Source organism: Chroicocephalus ridibundus, chromosome 3 (genome assembly GCF_963924245.1).
Source record: "Chroicocephalus ridibundus chromosome 3, bChrRid1.1, whole genome shotgun sequence".
NCBI lineage: Eukaryota > Metazoa > Chordata > Aves > Charadriiformes > Laridae > Chroicocephalus > Chroicocephalus ridibundus.
Genome location: NC_086286.1, coordinates 11,989,027 through 12,016,553, shown reverse-complemented (window position 1 = coordinate 12,016,553; position 27,527 = coordinate 11,989,027). Strand labels below are relative to the sequence as shown.

The following is a 27,527-nucleotide window of genomic DNA, read 5'->3' as shown; positions in this document are numbered from 1 at the left end:
ACGGGGGGGGGGATACTGCTGGGGGTGGTTGTGGGGGGCAGGAAAGGGGGACATGGCAGGGGGTGAGTGTGGGGCACGGGGCTGGGATGGGGCTGGGTGGGGGGCACAGGGTGGGGGGCAGGAAAGGGGCGACACGGCTGGGCGTGGCTGTGGGGGGCAGGAAAGGGGGACATGGCAGGGATGGGGGACACGGCTGTGGGTCACGGGGAGGGTGGCGGGGATGGGGGACACGGCTGCGGGTCACAAGGAGGGCGGTGGCGGGGATCGGGGACGCGGCTGGGGGCGGCTGGGGGTCACGGGGGGGTGGCGGGGATGGGGGACACGGCTGTGGGTCACAAGGGGGTGTGGCGGGGATCGGGGACACGGCTGTGGGTCACAAGGGGGTGTGGCGGGGATCGGGGACACGGCTGTGGGTCACAAGGGGGGGGTGGCGGGGATCGGGGACACGGCTGGGGGCGGCTGTGGGGCACGGGGGAGGTGTCAGGGGTGGGGGACACGGCTCCGGGGCATCGGGGGGTGGCAGGGATGGGGGGGGACACGGCTGTGGGTCACAAGGGGAGGGGTGGCGGGGATGGGGGACACGGCTGTGGGTCACAAGGGGGGGGGTGGCGGGGATGGGGGACACGGCTGTGGGGCACGGGGGAGGTGGCGGGGATCGGGGACGCGGCTCCGGGGCATCGGGGGGGTGGCAGGGATGGGGGGGGGTGGCAGGGCCGGGTGGCGCCGCGGGGCTGCTCGGAGGCGCAGGGAGGGGGGGCGGCGGCCGGGCGGCTGTGCGCAGGCGCGTCCCTCAGCACGCGGCGCTGGGTGCCGCAGCGCCCCCTGGCGGCCCGGCGGCCCGCGCCCCCGCACGTGGCCCGGCCTCCGCCCCGTTTCCCGTGAGGCGGCGCGCGGCGGCCGGCCCGGCATGGCGGCGCGCGGCGACGGGGACCCGCACCGGCTGCGGCCGAGGCCGCCGGGCAGCGGCGGCGGGGCCCGGCGCGACCTGGCCGCCGCCCACATCGAGTCCTTCAACTACGCCGTCAGCGAGGGCGTCTACCGCGCCGTGCAGGTCGGGGGCGAGGGGGACGCGGGGGGGTGGCGGCGGCGGCGGCGGCGGCGTAGGGCCGGGCCATTCCGCCGGGCCTCATGCCGGTACCGTTGCAGGATCTGTTGCCGCTGGAGTTCGCGCTGAAGGACAGACGAGTGTCGCTAGCGGTGGTGGGGGTGTCCATCACCCCCCCCGCCGTGCCGGCCGGGACGGTGTGCCAGGAGCGGAGGGTGTTCCCCGCCGAGTGCCGCGGCGTTCGCAGCACCTACCGCGGCAGGATCGCCGTAAGTGTCCCTCCGCCCGCCGCTCTTGTGTCCCCGCGCCGCACTGGGGCAGCAAAGCCAGCGGAGCCCCTCACCCGTTTCGGTGTCCTCTGCCCACCATCCCCCCGGTTCCACCGGCCTCGGGGGGGTTCTGAGAGCCGCGCCCCCTGCGGAGACTCGGGTGTCACAGAATCACAGAATGGCAGGGTTGGAAGGGACCTCTGGAGATCATCTAGTCCAACCCCCTGCCAGAGCAGGGTCACCCAGAGCAGGTGGCACAGGAACGCGTCCAGGGGGGTTTTGGATGTCTCCAGAGCAGGAGACTCCACCACCTCTCTGGGCAGCCTGTGCCAGGGCTCTGACACCCTCAAGTAAAGAAGTTCCTCCTCATGTTTAGGTGGAACTTCCTATGCTCAAGTTTGTGCCCATTACCTCTTGTCCTGTCCCCGGGCAGCACTGAAAAGAGCCTGGCCCCATCCTCCTGACACCCACCCTTGAAGTATTTATAAGCGTTGATAAGTTCCCCCCTCAGCCGTCTTTTTTCCAGACTGAGGAGACCCAATTCCCTCAGCCTTTCCTCATAAGAGAGGTGTTCCAATCCCCTAATCATCTTCGTAGCCCTGAAGTGTCGGTGAAGTATGAGCTCCCTGAAGCCTCCCCTCCGACCGGGCCCTCCCGGGCCCCATCTCCGCTGCCTGCCAAGACACCGCGGCCGGGCTGTGGGGGTCTTCACTTGGCTGTCAGATTTGCCTTGCCATCAGCCAGCCAGTTTGGGAGGAGACGGGGACAATCCGAATCCTGTTCCTGCAGGAATCCGGGTTTCAGTAGCAGCATCGCTCCTACGGGGTGAATTGCTCTTGATGACATCGTATGTTCAGCGTGTTTCCGTATGTTCAGCGTGTTTCCGAATTGCTCTGAAATTTGCCCAGAGAAGCAGCATCCTCAGCAAATATTCTCCTTTGCACTCTGAAAGATTTGTACGGCCATTGCTGTTTTCTATTAAAATTGTGTAATTGTGCCTGAGCGGTATGTTTGCATGAGGCACAAGGTGCAAGGGAAATGCTTGCTTGCAATTTCAGCTTTTTTTTTTTTCTCTTTGTCCAAAGCATTACAATTTACAGTGATAAAAGCAACTGTAAGTGCAGTATCTTATCTGAACATGAAAGCGGGGCAGTCACAGATTGTGCGCGGCCGTTTTCCCAGTGGCTCTTAGATTTTCCTGAGCTAGAGGTGCTTTTGTTTTTCATACCTGAATTACTTCCCATCCTTTTTTCCAATGTTTATCTGTTTAATTTTTTATTTTTTTTTGAACCCACGTAAATGTTTGGCACAGTTGGAACAAAACATTTGGCTGTGCCCTGTGCGAGAAGGTTTTGCCTTGTGCTGGGACGGGTTGGTTGGTCTCTCCCACTCCCTGCCCTTGCACAGCACTCTGTGATCATGCCCTGTTCCCACCGCGCTGCCGCTAACCGCGTACTCCTCCCTCAGATTCTTCCTGCGGCTCTCGCTTCCCCACGGCGGGAATGAGCCCCGCTCTGCTGAGCGGCTGCTCCTACGGGAGCCACTTTATACCATTAGTATTGGCTTAAGGTGGAGACCAAAACTGTGCGGGGGATCTCAGTGTAAGGCTGCACCGTGGATTTAGAGAGGCGCAGTAACCTTTCCCTTCCTTCCCTTAGACTCGATTTAATTTTTTAACTGTTGCCAGGTGTTGAACCAGTGTTTTTGGATTGCAGTGCTGGTGTTTCTGACGTGCATGGCAGCAGCTCCACTAAAGCCTGTCGTTCTGCCTACAAAGTGAGGATTGTTTGCTCCCACAGTGCACCTTATCACCTTGTGCCTTACATTCAAGGGGTCCTTCTGCGGACCCACTGCCAGATCTTGTTATTGTAAATAAATTATTTTCCTTCACGCACACATTTCTTTCCCACTTTTCAGATCACTCGTGAACACGTCAAGTGAACGAGACTTAGGAAGGGTCTCTACAGGCTTGTAGTGGATGTCTTTTCATTGAGCGGTTTCTGTTTTGTACTTTTTCTCTTAACTGTTTGTTAACTCCTGAGGTTTCCTTTTGTATCCTGTGGCTGCCTTTTTTTATTTAGGCTGCTCTGTTGAAGGGCCTGAAAGGGAAAGCAGGCTGTGTCACTTTGTTCGCTCTACTAGCAGCTTCTTCACCTGGTTCTGGGCTTGTATGATTTTCTTATGTAAACCCATGTTGGCTGGTTTCCATGGAGTAATCTTTATGCATGTATCTACTAGTTCTGCTTTTTATTATCATTATCCCCATTTTACAGTGATAGAATTTTGTTAAACAGAGTGTGGTTATATTAAATGTACAGTTACCACAGCAGGAAAGTTTAAAAGGGCAACTTAATTTGCTCACCGTTTGCCTTGTGTCATTTTAGGCTGACATCAGCTGGTCAGTGAATGATGTGCCACAAGGGACTATTAAACATCCCCTGGGGTATATTCCAATCATGGTGAAGTCCAAGTTCTGCAACCTCTACAATCTTTCTCCAAAAGAGCTAATGCAGCACCATGAGGAGGAAGAGGTAACGGGGATTTTGTGGGTCAGGAAAAATCTGCGTTTTACGTGAGCAGTCTCTCAGGGCAGCTTCTCTTTACAGAACTTGAGCATTTATATTTTATTTCAGGTCTGACTTGTTATTTCTCGGAACGTACCCTATTTATGGTGGTGCGATACAGCATCTTGAAAGATTTGCAGTCACAGCTGTCTTTGATTACAGGGTTATGTTTGGTGCCGATACTTACAGTTCCAGTATACGACTTCTCAACTGCTACCCCGCAGCTGAGGCTGCGTAGCAGTGAGTGGGCCTCTGCGGAGACAGAGGTTCGGAGAACAGGCATTGAACGGGGCATTTTAATTCTCAGTTGTCTCTGCAGCTTTTTCGTCATTTCCCTGCTAGCCTGTCAGCTGCGGGGAATTGAATACAGAATTATTTAATGCCATATTTTGCGCCCACAAAAAGAGGAAGCAAACTATGAAAGAAAATCTACAATGGTGTATTATTGCTGCCCCCCTCGTACGCGGCTTGTACCTTTATTCATACTATTACTTGCTACTGAAACAATTTTGGTCTGATGGCATACTGTTTGGGGAACTATAAGTTAAGCATGTATGTGACCAGAAAGAGGTTTTCTGCACTGAAGATCCGTTTTGGTTTATAAACTCAAAATGAGAACTTCAGAGTATTTATTAAAAAAAAAAAAATTAATGTCAGCTCTTCAAAGCCATTCAGTGGACCACGCAGGGTTTTGTTGGTTTATTGTTTGGTTTTTTTTCTTTCTTCCTTTAAATTGTGGAACATGCATCCCTTTCTTTGCACTGTATGCTACATTTAGACTTCGTAGTCACTGGCAAGGAGTGCAACCTTTCCAAATGCAGTGCTCAAACGTATGTCTTGCTATGTGTTTCATAGGTAAAACATTAAATGTTTGTTAACGTACAATACAGGCATTTTTGTCTTAAAATTCTGGATTATGAATTTCTAAGCACGTTAAAATAATTTTTCTTCTTCTGCCAGGAAATGGGTGGCTACTTTATAATTAATGGCTTAGAAAAAGTTATTAGGATGCTGATTATGCCCAGGCGAAATTTCCCTCTTGCAATGACAAGACATAAATGGAAAAACAGAGGCCCTGGTTTCACAGAGTACGGTAAGCTGAACAGTTTCCTGCAGCATCCTGCTAGTAACTACTTGAGGACAAACAGGAGTGACCATCTATAGCTGACTTTCGTTAGTTTGTTTTGCCGTAGCTCTTGTGTAATGTTTATGTTTTTTACTACATATAAAAATAAAGGGTCAACGCCACCATAAAGGGTACAAGCCTGCGGCAGGTGCTGGCCTTGTGGGAGCTGTCTGAGCCGCCCATGCTGAGAGAGGGGATTTTATTCCAGGTCTTGCAGTACATGTAACCTTTTGTTACGTGGAAGGTGTAACTAAAACCCTGCCTTCAGTAAAAGTCAGTGTAAACTGCTGAACTTGTTTCATTAAGTTTGTTTCTCCTTACTTTGGGATGGCAGATTTAATTTACGTGAAGCAGATTAAGTAGATTCTTGGTTGTTCCATACCTTTGTCATGTATACTCAGTAACAAGTTTAAATCTTAATTAAACCAGAAAAGTTACAGTTTTAAACTCAGGTGCTACCCGCTGCTGATTTGACTGGACCATGGTGTTTGAGCACACACTGTAATTACACATTAATTAACTTTGAGGCAGTGCCAGTTTGCAACGCTCCTATTTGTTTTATTTTTGTTTGTCCTGCCGTGGATAGGATGGGGTGGGACCAGGAAACACTGTTTCAGCGGTACCACCCAAACACAAGGGATGTGAACACTTGACCTAGAGTGGAATTCGGAAGAGGACTTGTGTGTTGCCGTATTTTACAACCGAAGGTTACAAGACAGAATAGTTGAGCCTTGGGGCTTTCCTTTTCTTAAAAACTGTGTGCATCTTCCAAGCCTCGCAGCAAGTGCACTGGCTGTCCTGAGACATTTGTCCACTAAGAGCTGAATTGAGGTGGTGTATTTAATTGAAATGGGAGACTGATGCTAAGACTGGTGATCTGCCCCGTGTTCTCAGCCGTGAAGTAACGAAGTTTCTTTTGTGAATTGTCTCACACCGGCACGGCCACGACACAGTGATGCAGCCATTTGGTTTTGTAGAGCTCACGTTGGTCTTTGCTTGTGTTAATTTTTGCAGGAGTAGTGATGCACTGCGTTAAGGATGAGCACACTGCAATAAATATGAATCTTCACTACTTGGAAAACGGTTGCGTCATGGTGAATTTCATTTTTCAGAAAGAGTTGTTCTTCCTTCCCTTGGGATTTGCTCTGAAGGTAAACAACTAATGCTCCTGCTTTCTGTCTTGAATAAATACAAAGTTTTGCTAAGCTTTTTTATTTAGGTAATGAGAATAAGCCAATTCTATATCAAGTATTTTCAGTCATCCTTCCTATACTGGATGAAGAACCAAGCCTATGCCTGTAATGTAACACTCGGCTGCAGCAGAAAAAGCCTGTGGTGAGAGTTGGGCAAGGGTTTCATGGCTTTTTGCTAATGAACGCTCTGAATGAATAGCTCTTGGAGAGTGTAAGAGTTTGCCGCATAATGTGAAAGATCTCGGGAATCTTTTTAGAATAGAATGACAGCTGAGTGTTCAGTGAGTGAACAACATTAATCATTAAAGTCAGGTTGTCGCATCTAAAAGTAAACCAGTGAACGCACGTTTGGTGAATGTAGACTGTGCTTTGGATAGCTGGCAAAAGTTTTACAGACCTAGAGTATTTCAGCTGTGTATTTTACCTACAGCAGCGAAGTGTTAGAGCAAATCAGAGGCCTGTGGCGCTACATGATGTAAATGATGGCGCTACATGTGGCGCTACATCATGTAAATCAGTAATGTGGCGCTACATGATGGCGCTACATCATGTAAATCAGCCTCACTGAATTTGTATCTTCTTTCAACCTGCTGTATTCACATTGGACAATGCATTTCACTTTTTCTTCAATAGTTTTCTTCAGTTCCTGTTTCAACATAAGTAGTTACCAAAAGGAGCTGACTAGCTGTTGTTCTAATATGCAGAGGAAATGTACTGACTTTCTAGTAGCTCTTGAGAACTCAGGATAAGCAGGCCATATTGTCTGAAGTTTGGATTCTTCCATAATTGGTCACTCTCTGTGGGTTTGCATCCTCCCCTGCATCAGTCAAGCTGGGTGCTGTACTGGTTTCCTGGGGCCCGGCCAGGTCCCACTGTATCAGACTGCTGGTATGGCGGCCCCACTGCGTTTCTGCTCTGGCTGTAATTCTGGTTTCTTCTTGCTGTGTAATCATCCCACTGGTCTCCTCTGCTGGACAAGAGGCAGCATGTGCTGGAGAAGAGGCAGCACATGCTCTGGCTGATTCCAGATTGTATATATCGTGATTACCAAGCAGCAGAACTGAGCTTACATTGCCCCCTTTTGTAAAGAAACCTGCCTTAGTGTCTTTTTCATGCAGCCTTCATTTTTTCCTGAAGTTTTTGAAGCCTACTTAAACATGATGAACAAAGAGTTTACTTAAAGGTGAGGCACATTTGTCAGTAAATACCGAAGTCGTTGGTGGACAACATATTTACTTAACGCTAAAAGAAGTTGTAAAGAAACAACTAGGAAACCATTATAACACCAAGAGCTAAGAGCGTTGGATTTAAGTATGAGCTTTAGTATGTGAAGTGCTGAAACTATAGTGAATTCGTTCTAATAGCCTTCATCAAAAGGCTGAATTTACCTTTTGGTTTGCATGAGAATAAGTAGCAATTTGAGATGCTGGTGGGTTAAATTCATGTTTCTACTAAATGAGCTCATTCTTTAAAAGACACAAGTAGATCTTACCTAAACAAGAGAAGCCTGTTAATTTAGAGGGTGCAAGTTTGTTTTTTTCCAAGGGTCTCATTGGATTGGGAGTACTTGTCATCATCAGGATGTGAATATCCCGTGCATTACTCTCTAAGCACCTCAACCCCACAGTATTTTTCAGTTTGCATGGTGGAAGGGTATTTCCAGAGGACTGAAAACCTAAATCAGTAGGATGGTCTGGTGTTGCTATGACTTTGTTTTTCTGATCTGATACACTTCTGTCTTTCAGGCATTAGTTAATTTCCCAGACTACCAGATTTTTGAAGAGTTGGTCAAAGAAAAGGAAAGTGACACCTTTTATGTGAACTGTGTTACTGAGATGATGAGAGCAGTAGTGGATGCTGGCTGTCTGACACAGCAAAACGTCCTTGAATACCTGGGAAAGAGTTTCAGAGTAAAACTTAACCTTCCTGAGTGGTACAGCAATGAACAGGCTGCAGATTTCATTTTGAAGTATGTATGTATGCGTGCATATAGGAGTGTGTGATTCAGTGTAATCATATTGAAATTTAGGCAGATTTAAGAGTACTTTGGCACATTACATCACATATTAAAGCCTAATGAAGAGAAGGTTAAAGCTAGGTCTGTGACTGCTCGAAGCTCTATTTGTTGAACAGAAATATTGCAATATGTGGTACTTTGTCAGTTTCATACAGTCACTGGCAATTACGATGAAAATTACGTTTATCTTTTAAAATGGTGTATTTACCTGCTTTAAAATCTTGCTGCTTCCATGGAATAAGCTGGAAAGGAATGGAAGAGCTGGCTTTGAGACTGTCAGTGTGACAGGCATTCAACTAAATAATTTATTTTTCTGGTAAAGTAGGTGTTTGCTTTTTGGGAGGTTTTTTAGCACATAAAAAGGATCATTTGGGATGCCCGGGTCCTTTAGTAATTCTAAATAAGGGGTGGTCAGGTGGCTGGAAACATTAAGGCAGCTGGCAGGTGCCTCAGAGGGGCACTTAAAAGTCCATAAAAGACCATCAGGAAGCACAGAATTTTGTACCGAAAAATGTGAGTGGGTAATCTCAAGAAAGTTAATTACTCTGATTTTCTTATTTCTAAATATTCTGTTGGGCAGGTGGTTGGTTGGTTTGTTTTCCTCTGGTATGTTCTGGACACCTTATTAGCCTCAGCTGAGGAGATAGAAGAGGAGGAATAGTGAAAAGGTGTACCTTGTATGTAAGAGTGCTGGAACTGTAACTTACCTGGACAGAACCTACCTTTGGAGTTTTGTCTTACTTTGCAGTGAAGTTGTGAAGGCTTCAGTAGAGGGCAACGTAGAGCAGAAGTGAAAAGCAGAAAAAAAATCTTTGAGTGCTGGTGGAAGACTTTTGCACTTGCATCTTGGAGAGCAAGTGATCTCAAGTGTCTTGGAAAGCAGTCGATCAGCTTTAGTAGGAATTAGGTGTGGCTTTCCTTTTGGCTTGTGCTGGAGTGCTGTTCAGCCCACAGTTTTCAACATGTGGGTTGATAGCAGTGGAGATCTGGACTTTCTGTAGCAGGACACTGATAGCGTTAACAGAAGTGTTTTGTGGTTTGCTAGTAGTTTCTACTTCAGATTTGGGGGGGCATTGCATGTATGTGGATATGTGTGTGTATATGATTGGTGTCATAGCTACTGTAAAATAACACGCAAACATCATCTGTTGACTGCTCCTGATGCAAATATCTGTTTACGTAAACTGCGTACTTGTACGGACATCTAATGTGGGAGTCTGTAAAATCAATCTTTCACAAGGTTCACCTTCACCTAATCAACCAGGCATATCCTTGACAAAACTAGCCTGTTAAAAGACAAGTTGATCATTCTTCAGCTCCGTCTCTGGGGTTTTTTAATTATTATTTCCCTAGGATTTTCATATAATAGTAATGGCAACTGGAAAAGCTTGTGCCTTGTTAGGCTTTTTAGCAAAAAAAAATTTGGTTTGCGATATTGAGGAGGAACTTGAAGTACAGCTAGCATGAAGAGTTGTCCTCCTCCTTTCTCTTCCTCCAGCAAGTGTATCTGCATACACCTGACAAACAGAACTGAAAAGTTCTACCTGCTGTGCATGATGACCCGGAAGCTGTATGCTTTTGCCAAAGGGGAGTGCATGGAGGATAATCCAGACAGTCTGATGAATCAAGAAGTGCTTACCCCGGGACAACTTTTCCTTATGTTCTTAAAGGTAAGGTCTTAAGGGGTTTAAGCCTGTGAATGTAATGGTTACCCAGTCCAGACCCCACGGTGACCATGGGGACGAGAAAAGCGCAGGAGCCAGAGTGAAGAGCAGGGAGCCTGGATATGCTATGAAAGCTGAGAGAGTGCTGGGTGTCGTGTAACCAGGAAGGCTTGGCTGTCTCAGTATAGGGTACTAAATATGCTGAAGAAAAGCCTGTACGAAACCTGGAATAAAGAGCTTTGTAGCCTTCCAGAGCAAATGGAAGCACCCCATTCAGGGTTGGAGTATGAGGAAGGAAGACTACCGATCCTTCTGGTGTTCGAAGAGGGGTTTGAAACAGCATACTTCTGTTGTATCGATTCATGTGAAAGTGGTAAAGATCTGCCTTGTTGTGGTGCTGCTGTTTCACATGGCAAATGTACAAGAAAATAACTGCCCCCTCCATCTTTCAAAAGTGATGATTCATGAAATTGTCATCGCTCTCCCATCTTTAAATTCCTTTATGGATCAGGAATTTGATAGCATGCTTCTGACTTAAACAGTTAATTTGTTACTGGTGATGTAAAAATGTGGTTCTCTCATCTATTCCAATTCAATGTGAATTCAGTTTATTTCTAGGGATTCTTCTCTTTAGGATGCCAGGAGGAAAGTATTCCTGTTCAGAAGCTTGACTATCCCATGAAAATCATTGTGGAATAGTAGTTCCTGTCCCCAAGTAAAGATACTTCCCTGAATTATTAGATAACGATTTTTTTTAACCTTGTCCATTTTAACTAAAATTTTCATTAGCATTGTTTTATGGAAAGACTACTAATACCTCTCTTCTACTTGAGTAGTTTCAGTGAGTTTAGAAATAAAATAAAAAGTGAGTTCTGGGAAGGATTTTAGTGCTACGTGGAACTGCCACCAGGAATAAGAAAAGGTTTCTTTCCTGCCTGGCCCTGTCAGATCAGCAGGGGAGTGAGGTAACAGCCCCTTTTTTGAATGCAAAGATCCTAAATAGACTAGAGCATACAGTAGACACTGTGGCTGTATACAGTGGATTTTTCTAAGAATTCAAAGCGTTATTTAGTATCTTGTGTCCTTTTCCCTGTTTTTATATAGTATCTAAGATCACAGCAGTGATAAAATTACAGTTAAAATTAAAATCCGCTATCTCACATTGTCTCAGCAACATTTAAATACTGTGTGTCCATGGCCTTCAAGTTTTGGTTTCTAAACTTACTTCATTAATGTGGTTTTACTTTTGTCACTGTATTTAGCAGGGTAAACAGTGGCGTTAGTCTTGTGGTCAGATTTTAGGTATGATTTCTGCTTCGGATTTTGATTGTTCTTGATGAAATTCTGTTATTGTACTTCATTTGCCAGACTCATCACCAGTCTGGGTGGAAGTGATTACTAAGCTGTTGGATGGGTATTTTCCTTGCAGGCCTGTGTTGGCGTGATACTGTCAAGAGCTTTGATACAAAACAAAGTCAGTATGGGAAATGTGGATGGAAAACTGTCAGTTCACTAAAAGTTGTCCATCCTGCTGATTTCAGGGGATTTCTGTAGCACATGCAACTGATGTGAAGTTGTAATTTGAGCCTTTATTTTCCTGTTTTAAATTTAAATCTCTCTCTTTTAAACCGTAGGAGAGGCTTGAAAGCTGGTTGCAATCTGTTAAGTTCGTTTTGGAGAAAAGAGCAGAAAAGGCCGATATCAACATAAATGCAGACAGCTTGGTGAAGGCGTTCGGCCTGGCAACAGACCTTACCAAGCCATTTGAATATCTTCTTGCAACTGGTAACCTGCGATCTAAAACCGGTAAATCTTCAGGCTTAAGAAGCCTTTTTTTTCCCTGCTGAACAGAATGAGAAACAACATAAACCAGCTCTTAACTGAAAACAACTGCTTGTACGCAGACATTGTACGCTGTAACTGAATTAGCGAAAGTGGTTTGAGGAAAGGGATAGTTGAGGAAAAAGGCAAGATTTCTCCTCAAGCATAGACTTTATGCATGGATAAAATAGGTTAGTTATTAAAGCAAAGCCTTTACCCAGATGAACAGTTGAAACTAAATTTAGAGTTGGCCAATATAGCAACCATATTTTGATTTGGTTTCCCAAAGATTATTTCTTCAGAGAAGGGGTGTTCATTTGTCAGGACTGCCCCATTGGTCGTGTGAGCTTAAATGGAGAGAAACTGCTTCGCTAATGTATATTTCCAGTTTACCTTGTGCTTTCCTGAAGTGTCTAGTGTGATGATGTTGTAATGGAATGCCCACTAGAAAATGAAATCTGATTAGAAGGCCACAGAATTTCAGTAAAAAGTACTAGCTGCAAAACCCCAAGTCGCTTCACTGGGAATGACTTTCACGTGTTTCTAAAAGGAGTTGGATTTTAAGCGATAGCTTGGAATTTAAAGTCTCTAGGCCTCTTCAGGTCACTGAGTTGCCTGTTCACAAGCAACAGCATATGTGGCTTCTGTTGTTGTGATCCTGTGTGAGCATCTTTAGGGCTTGTCAGTGAAATATAAGAAACTGCCTTGTAACATCGTACTTTATTTGTTAAAGCCGGATGACGTCCTGACATAATTCTCAATTTTGTTCCCAAGGCCTGGGCATGTTACAGGACAGCGGCCTGTGTGTGGTGGGAGACAAGCTGAATTTCATTCGCTACCTTTCCCACTTTCGCTGCGTACACAGAGGGGCAGCGTTTTCCCAGATGAGAACTACAACTGTCCGCAAGCTGCTGCCCGAATCCTGGGGGTTCCTCTGCCCTGTGGACACCCCGGATGGAGAACCCTGTGGTCTGATGAACCACATGACAGCTGTGTGTGAAATAGTGACCGAGATAGTGCCTGTGAGAGATATTCCACCTTTGTTGTGTTCCCTGGGTATGTTTTACTGACTTGATCATATAAGGAAACGGTCTTCCTTTTTACCTTTCTACCCTGCAAACCTGTATCTGGGAAAGGTTCTCCAGATACCGTCACTGTACACTGTTAACTTGAGAAGCTGAAATCAAGTTAAAACTGTACGTACTGTGCTTCTGCTTAGTGTTAAGTAGCACGTTGTTTATACAGGTATGTCAGTGTTTTGGAGTGTAAAGTTCAATGTAAATGTCTCTTAGGTGTTTGCTGGAGAGTCAAGATGTTCACTTAAGCACAAGGAATTGCACAGTACAAGGTCTAAGAAATTGAACAAAACAGTGCCTTTCTAATGCTGCTGGTGACTCGAGTTAAACTGCAGCTGACTTGTAATTACCACAATAATGGGAATCCTTATTTCAATCAGAAAAATGAGGAGGGGAATGGGGCATTCTTAGTTGTCCATGTTTTGTATTTTCCATTAAATTATCTACAGCTTTGCCCTGTAGGACTGAATGTTTTGATGTCTCAGAAAGCTTTTTGGTGTGGATTGAGGCTTCCTGCAGAAATAACTTCTGTGTTTTGTTTGCTTTTTCGGCTGTTCCTTCTACCAACCCCCTCTTCTCGCAGGTGTCACCCCCATTGATGCGACGCCAAGCAAGCCTTATGCGGAGTGTTACAGAGTTGTGTTGGATGGCTCTGTGGTGGGCTGGGTAGAGCGGGAGCTGGCTCCTGAGATTGCAGAAACCCTCCGCCGTTTCAAGGTTGTCTTGTTTAAAATGTTTCTTAGCTAAGCATCCTCAATATGCAGTGGTCAAAAATAGGCATGTTTGTAACTTTTTTTTTTTTTAAACTTCCATTTATGTCTTTTTAATCTGACCCAATAAGTTATCTTTGGCTGTATGTTAGTATCAGAGTGCGCTTTTCTGTTTTTCTTGTTTATGTCCGTTTGTTTGGTCTATTGGTTTATGAAATCATAATTTTTAGAAGAACTTTTTTTCTTGAAAAAGGTAAGATAGACATACTCTGTCCTTTTCTTGGCGGAGACTTTTCTAAAAGTATTTTAAAAATCTTTTCCCCACCATTTTATATCCACCTGTGGTTGGCATTTTCATTGTGTAGCCTGTTGGATGCGGCTTAACTAAACCAGTGTTGGTTTGTGTTTCTAAATTGGTATTCCTTTGCGCAAACAGATAACACAAGAGAAGAGATTTCCTGCACGGGCAGAAGTGGTCCTTATCCCAATGACAGGAAAACCCAGTCTGTATCCTGGGTTGTTCATTTTTACTACCCCTTGTCGGATGGTGCGGCCTGTCAAAAACCTGTTCTATGGAAGGAATGAATGGATTGGTACTCTGGAACAGGTGAGCTTTGCATATTTGCTTTATAAAGCGTTGACTGTTACAGAGGTACCTGGCATAAAACCAATGTTATAGAAAATATTTGTGAAAGCAGCTGAGGATGGGGCATAGGGAGCTTGCGTTGAAGAGCTAGAACAGGCGACAAAAGGATTTTCTCACCTCCAGCTAATTGGTTTCTGGTAAATGTCTTGGAGGACTGTAAGGATCTTTTTGAGATATTGAAATCTCTCTCAGTATTAACTTCGTGAAGCTTTTGAGGCGAAAAAGCTATCTTGCGTTACATCATGTTCCCCAAACTGGCCATGGGCAGCCAAGCAGTGGATTGCCAGGGACCTTGCCCATTTGGAACAATTAAAATGAGAGACAGCAGGGAGAACAAGTTACTGCAGTTTTCTATTTCCAGACTTGCTTTCCTTGCAGTTGGTCTGTGATTGTGATAGGTAGTTTAGCAACCATCTGGTATTTTTCTTGCCTGCTAATACACTAATGTGCAGACCACGACCACAGCGAAAACTGAAATGGATAAAAAGACACTGATTGGAGACAGCTTTAAAAAGTGTTGTCTGATTTGATGCTTGCAGGTCTTCATGAACGTGGCCTCGCTGGAGTCGGAGGTGGTGCCTGGCACAACAACTCACCAGGAGCTCTTCCCTCACAGCATTCTGAGCGTGGTGGCCAACCTCATCCCCTTCTCTGACCACAACCAAAGTCCGCGAAACATGTACCAGTGCCAGATGGGTAAGTGCTGTAGTACTTAATGCTGCAAGTCCCTGGGCAAGGGAGAGGGGAGGAAAAAAATCTCTCGCGTGCCTATTCCAGTGTGTCTTCCCACATTCCCAAATGACAGCTCTTCCCAGCTGTTATTTCAATATTGAGGTTGATTAACAGCCATTTTTTTCATGGCAAAGTAAATGAAGTCAAGTTTATCATCCTGGTTGCCTTCCAGTGGGCAGTTCTAGGTTGTCGGACTCATGTTGCCTTCCTTAAGCCTTTAGTAAGTTTTGTTTGTGTTTTTCTTAATTTGTTGTTGTTGATGACCCAGACTGGGCGCTGCACCAGCTGTCTGGTGGTGTTAGTGTCTGACAACTGTGCTGCCAACAGTCCTCTCGTCCCCACAACCGACAGAGGTTAACCTACTTCTCACTGGTAGCTGCAGCAGATGCTCTGCAGCAGTTAGTGTGAGGTTTCCTTGCCACCTGTTCAGTGAGCGACTGCTGTCTTGACGCTGCAGCTGTTGAGAGGACACTTGCTATAGGCATCTGTTGCAAGAGAGTAATACAGCACTGGCAACAGGGTGTGGGGAGGTTCTGACAAATATTTGACAAAGATTTAAACTGATTTACTTGGTTGTCTGAAAAGTTGTGATATGGTATGTAGTGGGGTTTCAGTCAGCTGAGGTGCAAGTGATGTGCTTATTTAAAAAAAAAAAAAAAGGTAGGCTAAGAGAAGGTGTGTGGGTAGGGACGTCAAGAGAGCAGGTCTCATTACCTCGATAGCATCACTAGCATATTACATTTATGACAATATTATCAGAAAGATGTCCTTAGAATGCTACCACTTTTTCATACTTTTCTGAAAGTACCAATGTGACGATGTTTAAAACTTGGTTTCTTTGCCAATATATTTACGCTGCAGAAGCAAACGCTTTTTGGCCTGAAAATACGTAAGGTGTGTCTCACTATAGCAAACTGGGGAGAGGAAAAACAAAACAAAAAAAACCCAAAGCAACAAAAAAACAGCACTAAGGAAAACCAAAAACCACCACACCAACCTTACTGGAGATTTTGAAATTGCAGAAAAGGCAGAAAATTACAAATAGTCCTTATGAAATATTATGAAAGGAATTGAGTGTTGTGGTTCACAGAAACTTTTATAGCTGGGCTTAGGGCAGTTATTACATTCCGACGGTTTTAAGATTGATAATCCCTCTAAATTGTAAGTATTTCCAGCTTTCTTCTTAACAAGACGCATGGAAGATGAAACATAGATTAACTTTGAATCGATCCTGAATAAATGCAACTTTCTGTCTTAACAGGAAAGCAAACCATGGGGTTTCCGGTTTATAACTACAAGGACCGCTCAGATAACAAGCTGTACCACCTTCACACTCCCCAGAGCCCTCTGGTGCGGCCCAGCATGTATGACCATTACAGTATGGACAGCTATCCAGTCGGCACCAATTCAATTGTGGCTGTCATCTCCTACAGCGGCTATGACATGGAAGATGCAATGGTAAGCCTCCAAAGGGAGAAATCCTGCTGTCCTGTAAGGAATTTCATGTGTGGGACTGGGAAGAAAGGTGGTACCTAGCTGAGAAGAGCCCGTTTTCTGCTTCTGCTTGTCCACAGACTCTGTTAGGGCAGATGTAGGAGCGGTTAAATGTTGTTACCGCAGGTAGTGATGAAGGTACTGAGAGCGGAGCACTCTTGTGCAAGGCAGTGGGCTTCCAGCACTGAAAAATACTTGGGGTTGCAGGAGGTTTGGGCCTTTTGGAACAGTGACTTGCTTTGATGCTTTGTTTAGGAGGGTAATGTTAAAAAGAAAAGCATCAGATCAGAATGGAAATGCGTTCTTTGTTGGATTTATTAGCAAGTCTTTAACAGGCCTTTGTTTCTTCTTTTTTAGATTGTAAACAAATCTTCCTGGGAGAGAGGGTTTGCCTACGGAAGCGTTATCAAGATGGAGAGCATTGACCTTTCCCTTAAAGCCAGCAGGGCGGGCGATAACTTAGTATTTGGAATCAGGCCTGGCGATCCGAATGTGATGGAGAAGTTGGATGCCGACGGGCTGCCTTTTGTTGGCTCTATCCTACAGCCTGGGGACCCCTTCTACAGCTTCATGAACCTCAACACGGGAGAGACCTTCACTGTGTACTATCCGTAAGTACAGCGTGTCCTGCCTGGCTCCACATAACCGCTGGTGAGCAGTCTGAGGGCACTTGGCCCTGATGAGCTGCAGTATCTTTTCTTCCAGGTGTTCCCTTTTCTCCTCACGTGATGGTGTCCATGTCATGACAGAGCGAGCATGAAGTTCATGTTGTGTGTGACTCCCATGTGTCTTGTCACGGCTTTTCTCAGATCTGGTGTACGCTGCAGAGCCTGACTTGGTCCCGGAGGAGAATCTGAGACCAGTAAAAAGAAAGAGCTTGCAGAAGTGCTTTGCTGTCTCCCAAGGGCTGTTGCTCTGCCCATCCCGCACAGTTGTTTTATGTAGCTTTTTGTTAATGGACTTGCTTAAGGTGTTCTGTCTAAAAAAAACAAAGTCTCTGGTCCCAGAGACTTGCCAGAAAACCTTGTAAGCAAAGTTGTTACAGAATTAGGGATCAAAGAGCAGTTTTGTTAACATTGCAGCTTCCAAACTGATAGAATATCAAAATGTGTCAGCTACACCCCTCCCTCCCTCTGGAATATTTCAGGGGTAAAATTTTGGAAGATTTTTGAACCTGAGTTGAAAGGGAGAAGGCTGCTGAGGCTTTCATTAAAATCCTCTTAATCCTTTCAGGAAAGGGAAGCAAAAAACATTGACAAAAACTGGTATATTTAAAAGCGTTCTGCACTCCCAGTTGTCCGTACAACTTCAGGCCTTACCTGTGTCTCTCCACAGCATCGATAGAGTGAGGATAATACTGTGCAGTTACTGCCGTTATAAAGGCAAATTAGTTTGAGAAGCACTTGGATAACACAGTAACTGGCATTACTGGAAAGCTGTAGTTTATTACTCTGTAACAGATGGTGCCTTAGCTGCCATGGGGAGGCTGCTGTGGACTTGTGGAGCAGGGCTAAGAGATTCGGCACGCGGTAGTGGGGATCTGTAAGCTCAGCACTTGGGGAGCCTCTTTGGCTCTCCCCCCCTGCGCTCCTGCTCCCTAGCTCTCTCGTGCCAGCCCAGCCTCAGTTCAGGTTCCTTATCCAGAGACCGATTTTACCTCTGTGCCATTCAGCTTTTGTTCATTCTTGGTCCAAATCAGATAATTATTTAGGTTCTCAGAAAGAGGAGGTTCCCAGCTCTCAGTGTTGGCCCCTGCCCCTAGTTTGCCCCAGAGATCCAGGGCCCTTAAGAGGGAGTTCTCCCTGCTGTCCTAATGCTGCATAGGCTGATAGATCTTATGAGCGGCTTGAAACAGGGAGGACAGAGGCTTTGACTTCAAAAGTTTGAATAAGGTTGGAAAAGGCTTACGAAGCACAGGTTGGTTTGGTTGGATTTTTTTGATTGCCTGTAACCAAGCTTTTGGATTGCTTGGACCCTGGTAGCTTTGAAACAAGCTAAACTTACATGGTACAGGCCTTCTGCAAACACTTAGTCATTAGGACTTCAAAGGAGAAGAAGAAAAGTAACCTTGTCTTGATGTGGGACAAGATATATTTATTCCTTAGGTATCATCTCCCAAAGGAGTGGAGAGTTTGGGCTGAAAGCCGCGTAACAACAGCTAAGCTGCAGCAGACACTTAGCACATGGAACATCAGGCTGAGGGTTCATCTGGAGAAGCAGCACATACGCCCCCCCCCCCCCCCAGCCCCGAACAAGGCAGTTGTTGGCAAAGCCCTCTCAGCCCACACTGCGCCTTCCCTTTCTGCGCTGAACTTCCCTCGCTGCTTTGCACTGAACCCTGTTCTTTACTGTGGTATCCCACCGAGATGGTGTGAATTTCCTGGGGGGTAGGGTGAGGGGCTGCTGCCTTAAAACAGAACAAATGGCACTGGGATGCAGTTTGTCAGATAAAGCGTGATACGGATGAGCCAGATTTAAATTGTCTTTATTGTAAATCACGGGTGGTGCGTTACCCGATCCCCTGAAAGTTGTAGCTGTGCTTCTAGAAAAAGCAAATGAATGGCACTATTTGATGCCGTTGTATTGCCTGCTCGCCTTGATTCTTACACAGTCTGATTTCCCTCGCTACTGAATAGTACTTTTCAGGAACGCTATTGTTCCCCAGCTATCCCAAGGCATTTTATGAGGCTGCTGAAGTGTTTTGGGATTGTTTTCCTTCCTTTCCTAGCTAAAAATCACAAGCACGCCTGACACTTTTGCTGTGATTGTTTTTCCACCTACGCAGGAATAAGGAAGTCGGCATTGTAGACAACGTCAGGTTATGCAGTAACGACCGTGGCACTGGGAAGTTCAAGAAGGCTTGCATCACTGTCAGGGTTCCCCGAAATCCAACTGTCGGAGACAAATTTGCCAGCCGTCACGGACAGAAAGGCATCCTGAGCCAGCTCTGGCCAATTGAGGATATGCCGTTCACGGAGAACGGGATGGTCCCAGACATCCTCTTCAACCCTCACGGCTTTCCCTCCCGTATGACCATCGGGATGTTAATCGAGAGCATGGCGGGGAAGTCAGCGGCGCTGCACGGTGTCTCTTACGACGCCACTCCCTTCACCTTCACGGAGAAGGACTCCGCTTTGAAGTACTTTGGCAAGACTTTAGTCAGCGCAGGTTATAACTTCTTCGGGACGGAAAAGATGTACAGCGGCATCAGCGGCCTGGAGCTGGAGGCGGAGATCTTTGTGGGAGTGGTGTACTACCAGCGCCTGCGCCACATGGTCTCGGACAAGTTCCAGGTGAGGACAACAGGGCCCCGAGACTCTGTCACCAACCAGCCCATCCAGGGGAGGAACGTCGAAGGTGGGATTCGCTTCGGCGAGATGGAGCGTGATGCTTTGCTGGCTCACGGCACGTCTTTCTTGCTGCAAGACCGTCTCTTCAACTGCTCCGATGGCTCCATAGCCTACGTCTGCACGAGCTGCGGCAGCATGACATCTCCCGTGCTGGAGAAACCACCGCACTCCTCCTCCGTGACCAGCAACAGGAGGTACTCCTGCTCCGTCTGCAGCGAGGTGGATGCCATCGAGGCTGTCCCTGTGCCCCACGTCTTCCGTTACTTTGTGGCGGAGCTGGCAGCCATGAACATAAAAACAAAGCTCCAGGTGGAGTAGCTCCGTCCTTGGGCACGGCCGTGCTGCTGCCGGGAGGGAGGAAGCACGTGCCAGCCACGCTGGTTTCAAGCGTTAGGTCAGTTCTCAGGTTCTTCAAACGTTTGCAAGATTAATTTGATGTTTGTATTGAGGCCCGTCGCCAAGGTGTACGGCGAGGAAATGTGGCGCTGTTGAAGTTGGTTTGCACTTACCGAAAGGATCACTAGCTATTGAGATGTGGCGTATGGAAATCAAGCGATATCCACTGCTCCCACCGGGATGATGGGTTGAGAGTGGTGGGGGTTCTTCGTTCTCCAAGCGCTGGCTGCAGCTGCGAAGATGAAGAGGTCATAAAACAGCATGAACTGAATGCTGGAAGTGACAATGGGGGGAAAAAAAAGATATATATTTTGTTTTTTGAAGAAAAATCCTTGCAAAACGTACGCCTTCCTGACGGGTACGTGCTAAAGTTGATGGGACAGCTTTTGTTTCGCTTTATTTCAATACTCATGAAGAAGAAGAATGAGGCACAAAGTTCTACGTACCCTTGACCGCAAGAGACCCATGGTGACCGTGCCAGGCCTGTCCTGGGCGTGTGTGGTGCCGCTGAGCCCAGCACCTCTCCTGGTGTGGGGGTTTTTTGGGTGTTTTTATCTCTGGCTGAAGCAGAAGCAGCAGCAGCAGAGAGCAGAGGCCTCTCCAGCCTGGACCTCAGCCCTCCTGCAGTGCTGTAACGCGTGGGACAGCAGCTGGCCGTGTCGCACAAGGCCGGATCCCTGCAGCAGCGGCCACCAGCCCTGTCCCCCCCCGACACCCCGTACCCCACCATCGTGTCCCCGGCAGCGCTGCCGCCTGCCCCCGCCTCCTCCCTCGGCCGCCGCCCGGTTGCGGGCAGCCTTTACGCTTCTTGTTAAAGAGTTATTTTGTACGTTTATACATCACCTGCCTTCAGAGCCGTCTGGCGGGGGGGGTGGGAGGGCGGGGGACACGGACCCCCGGGGCTCAGGGCCCGGCGGGGCGGGGGCGGCTCTCCCAGGGCTTGGCGGGGGGCGGCCCGCGGGAGGCGGTGGGACTGTCCCCCGTGGGCGAGGCGCGGGGTCGCCGCACGCCCGGCGGTTCCTGCCCGCTCCGCACCAGCCGCAGCACCTCGCCGAAGGAGGAGGCGGCGGGGGTCGGCGGGGCCGGGGCCCGGTCCCTGTCCCCGTCCCCGTGGCGGTCCCGCTCCATGGCGCGGCGGTGGCGCCGGGAGGGCGGGGCGGAGCGGGGCGGGCGGTACCACTGCTGCTGGAGGGGGAGGCGGGCGGTGCCATTGCGGGGAGGGCGGGGGACGGCATTGCCACCGCCGGGGGGGGAGCGGGAACCGCCGCGCTGGTGGCAGCCCCGTCCCCGCCAGCCCCGCCGGGTGACAGGCGACACAGCTGCCGGTTGGGGTCCGAGCCCTTTGGCCACCATGGAGATGCCCTGGGTGCTGCTGGCCACCGCTCTGCTCCTGCTCCTGCCCGGTGAGTACTCCCAGCTGGGACGGGAGGGCTGGTTGCCATCAGGGCTGGTTGCCGTCCAGCCCGGGTGCGAAGGCTGAGCATCACCCAGCTGGGATGCAGTGGGGACATCGTGCCTCTAACCCCTGTGTGTCCTCCCGCAGTTGGCAGGGCCATGGGGCCGCTGCCCACCATGGCTCCACCGCTGACCATGGTGGTGGCTGGGCAGCGGCGGCGGCTGGTGGTCTGCGTGGTGAGCGAGCTGGCCCCCGGCTCCGGCCACACCGTCTGGATCTCCGGTGGGAACGGCAGCGCCCTGCAGTCCTTTGCCTACGGGGGCTCCCAGGAGGACGGCGGCACCGTCTGCACCGTCGCCCTCCTCCCTGAGGAACCCCTGGCCGAAGGGGATCTCGCCTGCCACGTGGGGCCCAACCGGACCTCCCCGTCCCACAGCTCCAGCCCCATCCGCATCACCGGTACGGCCACGCTGCTGCCTGGCCTGGTGGCCCAGGTCTGAGGCCGCATGGGTAAACGTTGCCACCCCAACCGGTGGCGCAGGAAGGGGTTTGCGGCCACCCCTGCACACCTGGGTCCTGTCTGCTGCCACCGCGTCCCCAGCTGCTCTCTCATCCCACAGGCACTGAGGAGGCACCGGAGCCGTGCCCCAGCGGGGCGGCTGGTGAGTCCCCGGGCCCTACCGCAGCGGGAACATTGTCTGCCAGGGAGGAAACCCCCCTGGGATGCTGACAGGGACCTGGGTGGTGGCCAGGGTGGGTCCCCACAGCATCACGGGGCTGGGGAGAAGGGGATGAAGGCCCATCTGGGGGGGGAGGATGGAGAAGGTGGGAATGTGGGTCAGGAACAGCACAAGGGCGACACAAAGTGTCTTGGGGACACGCAAGGGTGACAGAAGCCCTGTTGGGCCTGAAGTCTTGGGGGATGTGTGTCCCCCACCCCCCCGACCTGGCCCTGGAGGGGATGTGGGGGCAGCGGGTGGCCGGCATCACCCCGTCCCCTCCATTGCAGTGCCGCCGGCCTGCGCCTCGGCAGCCCTGGTGGTGGCCGCCCGGGTGGTGCTGCTGAAGGTCGCGCTCTCCGACGCCCTCCTCACCTCCATCCTCCTCGCCCAGAGCTGAGGGCCCCGGCAAAGGCCAGCCCCCGAGGGGTGAGTATGTCCCCCTCAGGTTGGTCTGAGGGCACGTAAGGTCCCTGGAATGTTCCAGAGGGTGGAGAGGAGGGAGAGACACCCCCCACCCCACCCCGCGCTGTTTGGGGGGTGCAGAGGGGAGCCCCGGGTGGGTGGGGAAGAGAGAGGGGCTGACATGTGGCGGCGGGTGGCAGGGACCCCAAACTGCCTGGGGGGGGGGAGGGGAGGAAAGGACCCCGGATTGTCCGTGGGGAGGGAAGGGACCCTGAATTACCTGGGGCAGGGAGGGGACCCCAAATTATCCGGGGAGGGCGGGGAGGGGACCCCAAGTATCCTGAGGGGTGAGGGCAGGGCCCCGGAGGGCTGCGGGGGAGATGGGGGGGCGGGACCCTGTGGAGTGTCGCGCATCCCCCCCCCCCCCCCCCTCCCCCTCCGCCTCCCGGGACCGGGGCCGCGTGCGCACCCGCCGCCGCCCACGTGCGGGCTCAGCGGGAAGACCCGGAAGCGATTCTACGGCGGCCGAGCAGGCCCTCGGGCGGCTGGGATTGGCTGGCGGCAGGCGGGCGGGGATTGGGCGAGCGGGCCACGCGCGCCGCTGGGATTGGCCGACGCCGCGCGGTTGCTATGGTTACCCGGCGGGGCGGGAGGGGCGCTCCCGGAAGCACGGCCCCGGAAGCGGAGCCATGGCGGCGGTGGCGGCAGCGCTGCTGCTGCTGCTGGCGGCGGCACTGGTGGGAGGCGACGACTCGGACTGGGTGCGGCTGCCCAGCAAGTGCGAGGGTAAGCGGGGCCGGGGCACGGCTCGCCGGGCGAAGCTGCGGTGATGGGCCGGCCGCCGCCCGCTGGCTGCTGGGGGCGGGGGGTTGCCAGGGCGGAGGCTGTGGCCGCAGCCCCCAGGCCCGACTGCGGGCTGCCCCCTCCGCCCGCCTCTTGCCCCCTTCCTCCGCCCGCCCCACAGCCCCGCAGGCGGAGGAGAGGAGCGAGCGCGGGGGCCCGTGGGCCTGGCTGGGAGCAAGTATCCAGCAGTGCCCCTGGAGCGGAGCGGAGCGGAGCGCCCCGCGGTGTGTCCCTGCTGGCGGCTGTCTCCCGTCCTTCCCTAGATGAGAGGGTTAGGGGCGCCCTGGCAGTGGCTGCTGTTTCCAGTAGGCGCTAGTCGCCCGACGGTTCGTAGCTGGGGCTGGTCGTCTCTGCTGCTCACAGTTCGGCCTCGGCGATGCTCCATCCCTGAGCAGCCCCTTGATTTACAAGCAATCAAAGGGCTTCACAGACAGACCAGGGCAGGGCATGACGGAACTTTGCTGTCTGCCGTGGTTTCCTCTGTCTTTGCTGTGCAGGGACAAGTGAAGCTTGACGGCAAAGAGAAAAAGGAAGAAATGAAACTCCGGAGCTCTTTGTAAAGCTTTCACTGCTGGGGAAGTGGTTCTGGAGACACTGATGTCTTAGCCGTGCTGTGGCACCTGCATAACCGCAGAGAAGCATCATAGCGAGCGCTGACCATGCACTGCTCCTCTTCCTGCCCAGGCTTGGAACCTGTGTCAGCGCACAGTGCTAGCCGCGGGCAGCATCTGGCTAACTGGACCCAGCAGTGAGCGCTTCTAGCATGTACTGGGGACGCTGCAGCAGGTGTGATGTGGAGAGGGACGTCCTCGAGGCCCAAGTCCAGAGGGGATGCAGGAAGGAGCAGCTGAGAAATGTCTGTGGTCATCTCCAGCCCTTGGTGCCATCAGAGAAAGGAAAGTGCAGGAGGTGCGCAGGGTGTCTCGGCACGTGCATGGCAGCCCTAGAGAAGCCACCTCGCTCTTTTCCTGCCTGTGGTGCATCTCTTCGCTCACATCATTGCCTGGGAGAAGATGCGGCGGCTTGTCGCTCTCAGACACTTCCTGCTGGGGCTTGGTCCTTCTCCCAAAGCCGGGATTGAGGAAGAGGTGGCTCCGAGCAAACAGGAGCCCGCAGCACAGGACAAAGCTTTCTCCAGCTTCCTGGTACCCTGGCTTCGGGGGAGGAAGAGCCACGCTGTGCCTGGCTTCCATCCATCCATCTCATCCATCCCACTTCCACTTGTAAACCTCTGAAATATTTCTCTCCTGCTCTCTGTTTCTATAGCTCTGTTGGACTTTTTGTTACAGAAGAAATAAAGCTTTTGTTTCCTTTTTTTTTTTTTTTTGATTTTATAAAAGAAAACATGTGCTGTGTTATAAAGCTGTTGGTGCTGTGGTCTGTGCTGCAGGCACTGCCCCGTGCAGTGTTGCTGGAGCTGACAGCCCCTCCTGCGGTGACACCGTCCGTAGCCAGCATCTTGTCCCACCGCCCAGCCTGCCGAGCCCTCCGGCGACTCGCTCCCCAGCGCAGCCCCTGTGTCCCCACGGCGCTGGGGGAACTGGTACGGGGTGGGATGTGCTGATGTCGTGAGGAGGAGCTGTGACCCACGCTGGGGCTGGCATGGCGGAAAGACCTTGTCCCCTTCCAGGAGGAAGGGAGCGGCTTGTGGCGCAGAGGCTTTGTTGGCTGCAAAGTGGAGTTGTTGGGAAACCTGGAGGCAGAACTGTCGCTGTCTGCCTTCCCAGCTGTGCCGTAGCAGCTGGCTGTGTGGATGCGCTTACACCGAAGCACTGATTCAGGCGTTCCTGCTTCAAGGCATCTCCGGTGGAATCAGTTGAGACGTTCCCGCGTTACTTCTTTGAATGGCCGAGACATCTGTTTTCTGCCCACAGTGGCTCTAGTGCGCCCGACTCCTGGAGCTTGTTCCTGCTGCTGTTCCATCCCCAGGTGCTCTGTCGTGCTGCCCATCAGAGCTGCGAAACCCCCTAACCCGCCTGTGCTTTCCTTCCTGCAGTGTGCAAGTATGTGGCAGTGGAGCTGAAATCCGCTTTTGAGGAGACCGGCAAGACCAAGGAGGTGATCGACACCAAGTACGGCTTCCTGGACGGGAAGGGCTCTGCCGTCAAGTACACGCAGTCGTAAGTGAGAGTGGGACGGGTGGTCTCCTGCTGCCTGTGGTTTGGGGGGGCTTCGGGAGCCTGCGGGGAGGCTGCGCTGCGTGCAGTTCCTCTAGGAAAACTGAACTGCGCCAGGGCTGGTGGGGTGGGCAGGACAGGGCAGCCGGGGGGTGTCCCTTCTGCCTGGGGAGCCACAGGACGCTCCCCCATCGCGTGGGCTGGGCTGAGGCTCGCCCTATGCCCCGGCTGTTCTTGGGGGGCAGTGCCAAGCCCAAGCCCTCCCTCCTCTCCCTGCAGGGACATCCGGTTAATCGAGGTGACGGAGAACATCTGCAAGCGGCTGTTGGATTACAACCTGCACAAGGAGAGGAGCGGCAGTAACAGATTCGCAAAGGTGAGGGCTGTCCTCTAGCCCCCTGATCCTTGCACCGCCGGGGCACCAGACTGGGGTTTGTCCTTCCCATCGCCTGGAACCCCTGCCAGCACCCAGCGTGTGAGGCCACGCTGCTCCCCAAGTCAGGTGTGGGGTGCCGTCCTTGGGGAGGTGGGCAGGCCCCCGCCCTCATCTGTGTGGAGGGAGACAGGGGCTGTCGCACCTGGCCCCATGGCTTTCTGTTGTTTTGGGGAGCGGGTTTGCAGATGGGGACTCGCTGCCACTTGAACTCCCTCCTGGTGACACTGATTTTGGGTGGCCTGCATGTACCTGCGTCCCTGGGCAGGGTTGTGTGGCACTGGGAGGGGGGACCGGGAACCTGGCGAGAGGAGCACGGCCTCACCGGACAGCCCTGCTCCCCCAGGGCATGTCGGAGACATTTGAGACCCTGCACAACCTGGTGCACAAGGGCGTCAAGGTGGTGATGGACATCCCTTACGAGCTGTGGAACGAGACCTCCGCTGAGGTGGCTGACCTCAAAAAGCAGGTACCTGACCCAGGGGAACTAGCCCTCAGTGGCCACCTTGGCCTTGTGGGCTGGAGCACAGGGAGGGTCTGGAGGTGCGCTGCTGGGAACGGGGGTGTCGTCAGGACCTGCTGCCCTGGTCCTGGTCCGGTGGCACGTGGCTGGAGCTGGGCTCTCCTCTCTGCGCTAGTGCGATGTGCTGGTGGAGGAGTATGAAGATGTGATCGAGGACTGGTATAGGCACCACCAGACAGAGGACCTCTCCCAGTTTCTCTGCGCCAACCACGTGCTAAAAGGGAAGGACACAAGTAAGTCCTGGCTGCTGTAAGTGCAGGGGCAGCGTGGGCGTGCTGGGGAGGGCAGGGGACCCCCACTGGGGCACGGGGACCCCCTGTTTCTCCCTCAGCTCCCCCCTCTTCTGCCCCTCTCCTCCCGCAGGCTGCCTGGCAGAGAAGTGGACCGGCAAGAAGGGCGACTTGGCAAGCGTGGGGGAGAAGCAGAGCAAGAAGAAGAGCGGGAAGAAGAAGAAGAAGGTCCGGAAGGATGAAAGCGAGGGAGCTGCCGCCCTCCCGGTCGCTGGGGAGGCCCTGGAGGAGAGCGGGGTCCAGGAGGAGGCTCCGCTCACCCACAGCCCGGCCGATGAGCTGTAGGGCCCGCAGCCCCCGGTACCAAAGGAAAAAGGGACTTGTGTCGCGTCGTGAGCGACCCCGAGGTGCGATCCTGCGAGCCGCGGGGGGTGGCGGCGCGGAGCCGCCCACCCCGCCCGGTTGGGGGCTCCAGCGGGTGCTGCCCCGCCGCCGCCGCCGCCGCCTCCCCGCACTGTAAATAAAGACGTTTTCCCCGGAACCGCCGCCGCTGCCGGCCCTGCTTCCCCCGCGCTGCCGCCCGTCCCGGCCCCACCGCGGGCGGCTGATGCGGGGGTCACGCCCCCGCCCCGGCCCCAACCCAACCCCCGCGGCGCGCCGGCGCGCCAAATCCCGGGGGCGAGGCGGAGAGGGGGGCGTGGCGGTGAGCGGTGATTGGCAGGCGCGCAGGGGGCGGGAGGGCGGTGATTGGCGGAGGG

The 27,527-nt window shown here is 51.6% G+C and overlaps 3 protein-coding genes and 1 long non-coding RNA gene across 4 annotated transcripts; 3 read left to right on the top strand and 1 right to left on the bottom strand.

The window, feature by feature from the left end:
• Positions 1 to 903: 903 nt before the first annotated feature.
• Positions 904 to 20,932, top strand: POLR1B (RNA polymerase I subunit B). Its single transcript, XM_063328013.1, has 15 exons — positions 904 to 1,051; positions 1,147 to 1,314; positions 3,699 to 3,845; positions 4,839 to 4,971; positions 6,019 to 6,155; positions 7,943 to 8,166; positions 9,713 to 9,884; positions 11,513 to 11,684; positions 12,474 to 12,755; positions 13,359 to 13,492; positions 13,922 to 14,092; positions 14,671 to 14,827; positions 16,125 to 16,321; positions 16,715 to 16,968; positions 19,143 to 20,932. The coding sequence occupies exons 1-15, from the start codon at positions 908 to 910 to the stop codon at positions 20,023 to 20,025; spliced, it is 3,375 nt and encodes a 1,124-aa protein (XP_063184083.1). The 5' UTR covers positions 904 to 907; the 3' UTR covers positions 20,026 to 20,932.
• LOC134512568 (uncharacterized) lies at positions 16,916 to 21,338 on the bottom strand. Its single transcript, XM_063328016.1, has 3 exons — positions 20,947 to 21,338; positions 20,217 to 20,335; positions 16,916 to 17,210 (listed from the first exon to the last, which is right to left on the bottom strand). The coding sequence occupies exons 1-3, from the start codon at positions 21,336 to 21,338 to the stop codon at positions 17,098 to 17,100; spliced, it is 624 nt and encodes a 207-aa protein (XP_063184086.1). The 3' UTR covers positions 16,916 to 17,097.
• CNPY3 (canopy FGF signaling regulator 3) lies at positions 21,314 to 27,310 on the top strand. The gene is made up of 8 exons (XM_063328017.1): positions 21,314 to 21,506; positions 21,647 to 21,958; positions 22,120 to 22,161; positions 25,463 to 25,586; positions 25,863 to 25,959; positions 26,363 to 26,485; positions 26,655 to 26,772; positions 26,903 to 27,310. The coding sequence occupies exons 1-8, from the start codon at positions 21,455 to 21,457 to the stop codon at positions 27,112 to 27,114; spliced, it is 1,080 nt and encodes a 359-aa protein (XP_063184087.1). The 5' UTR covers positions 21,314 to 21,454; the 3' UTR covers positions 27,115 to 27,310.
• Positions 23,284 to 24,781, top strand: LOC134512570 (uncharacterized). Its single transcript, XR_010070162.1, has 2 exons — positions 23,284 to 23,409; positions 24,151 to 24,781. It is a non-coding gene; the product is annotated as an uncharacterized LOC134512570 (long non-coding RNA).
• Positions 27,311 to 27,527: the final 217 nt, after the last annotated feature.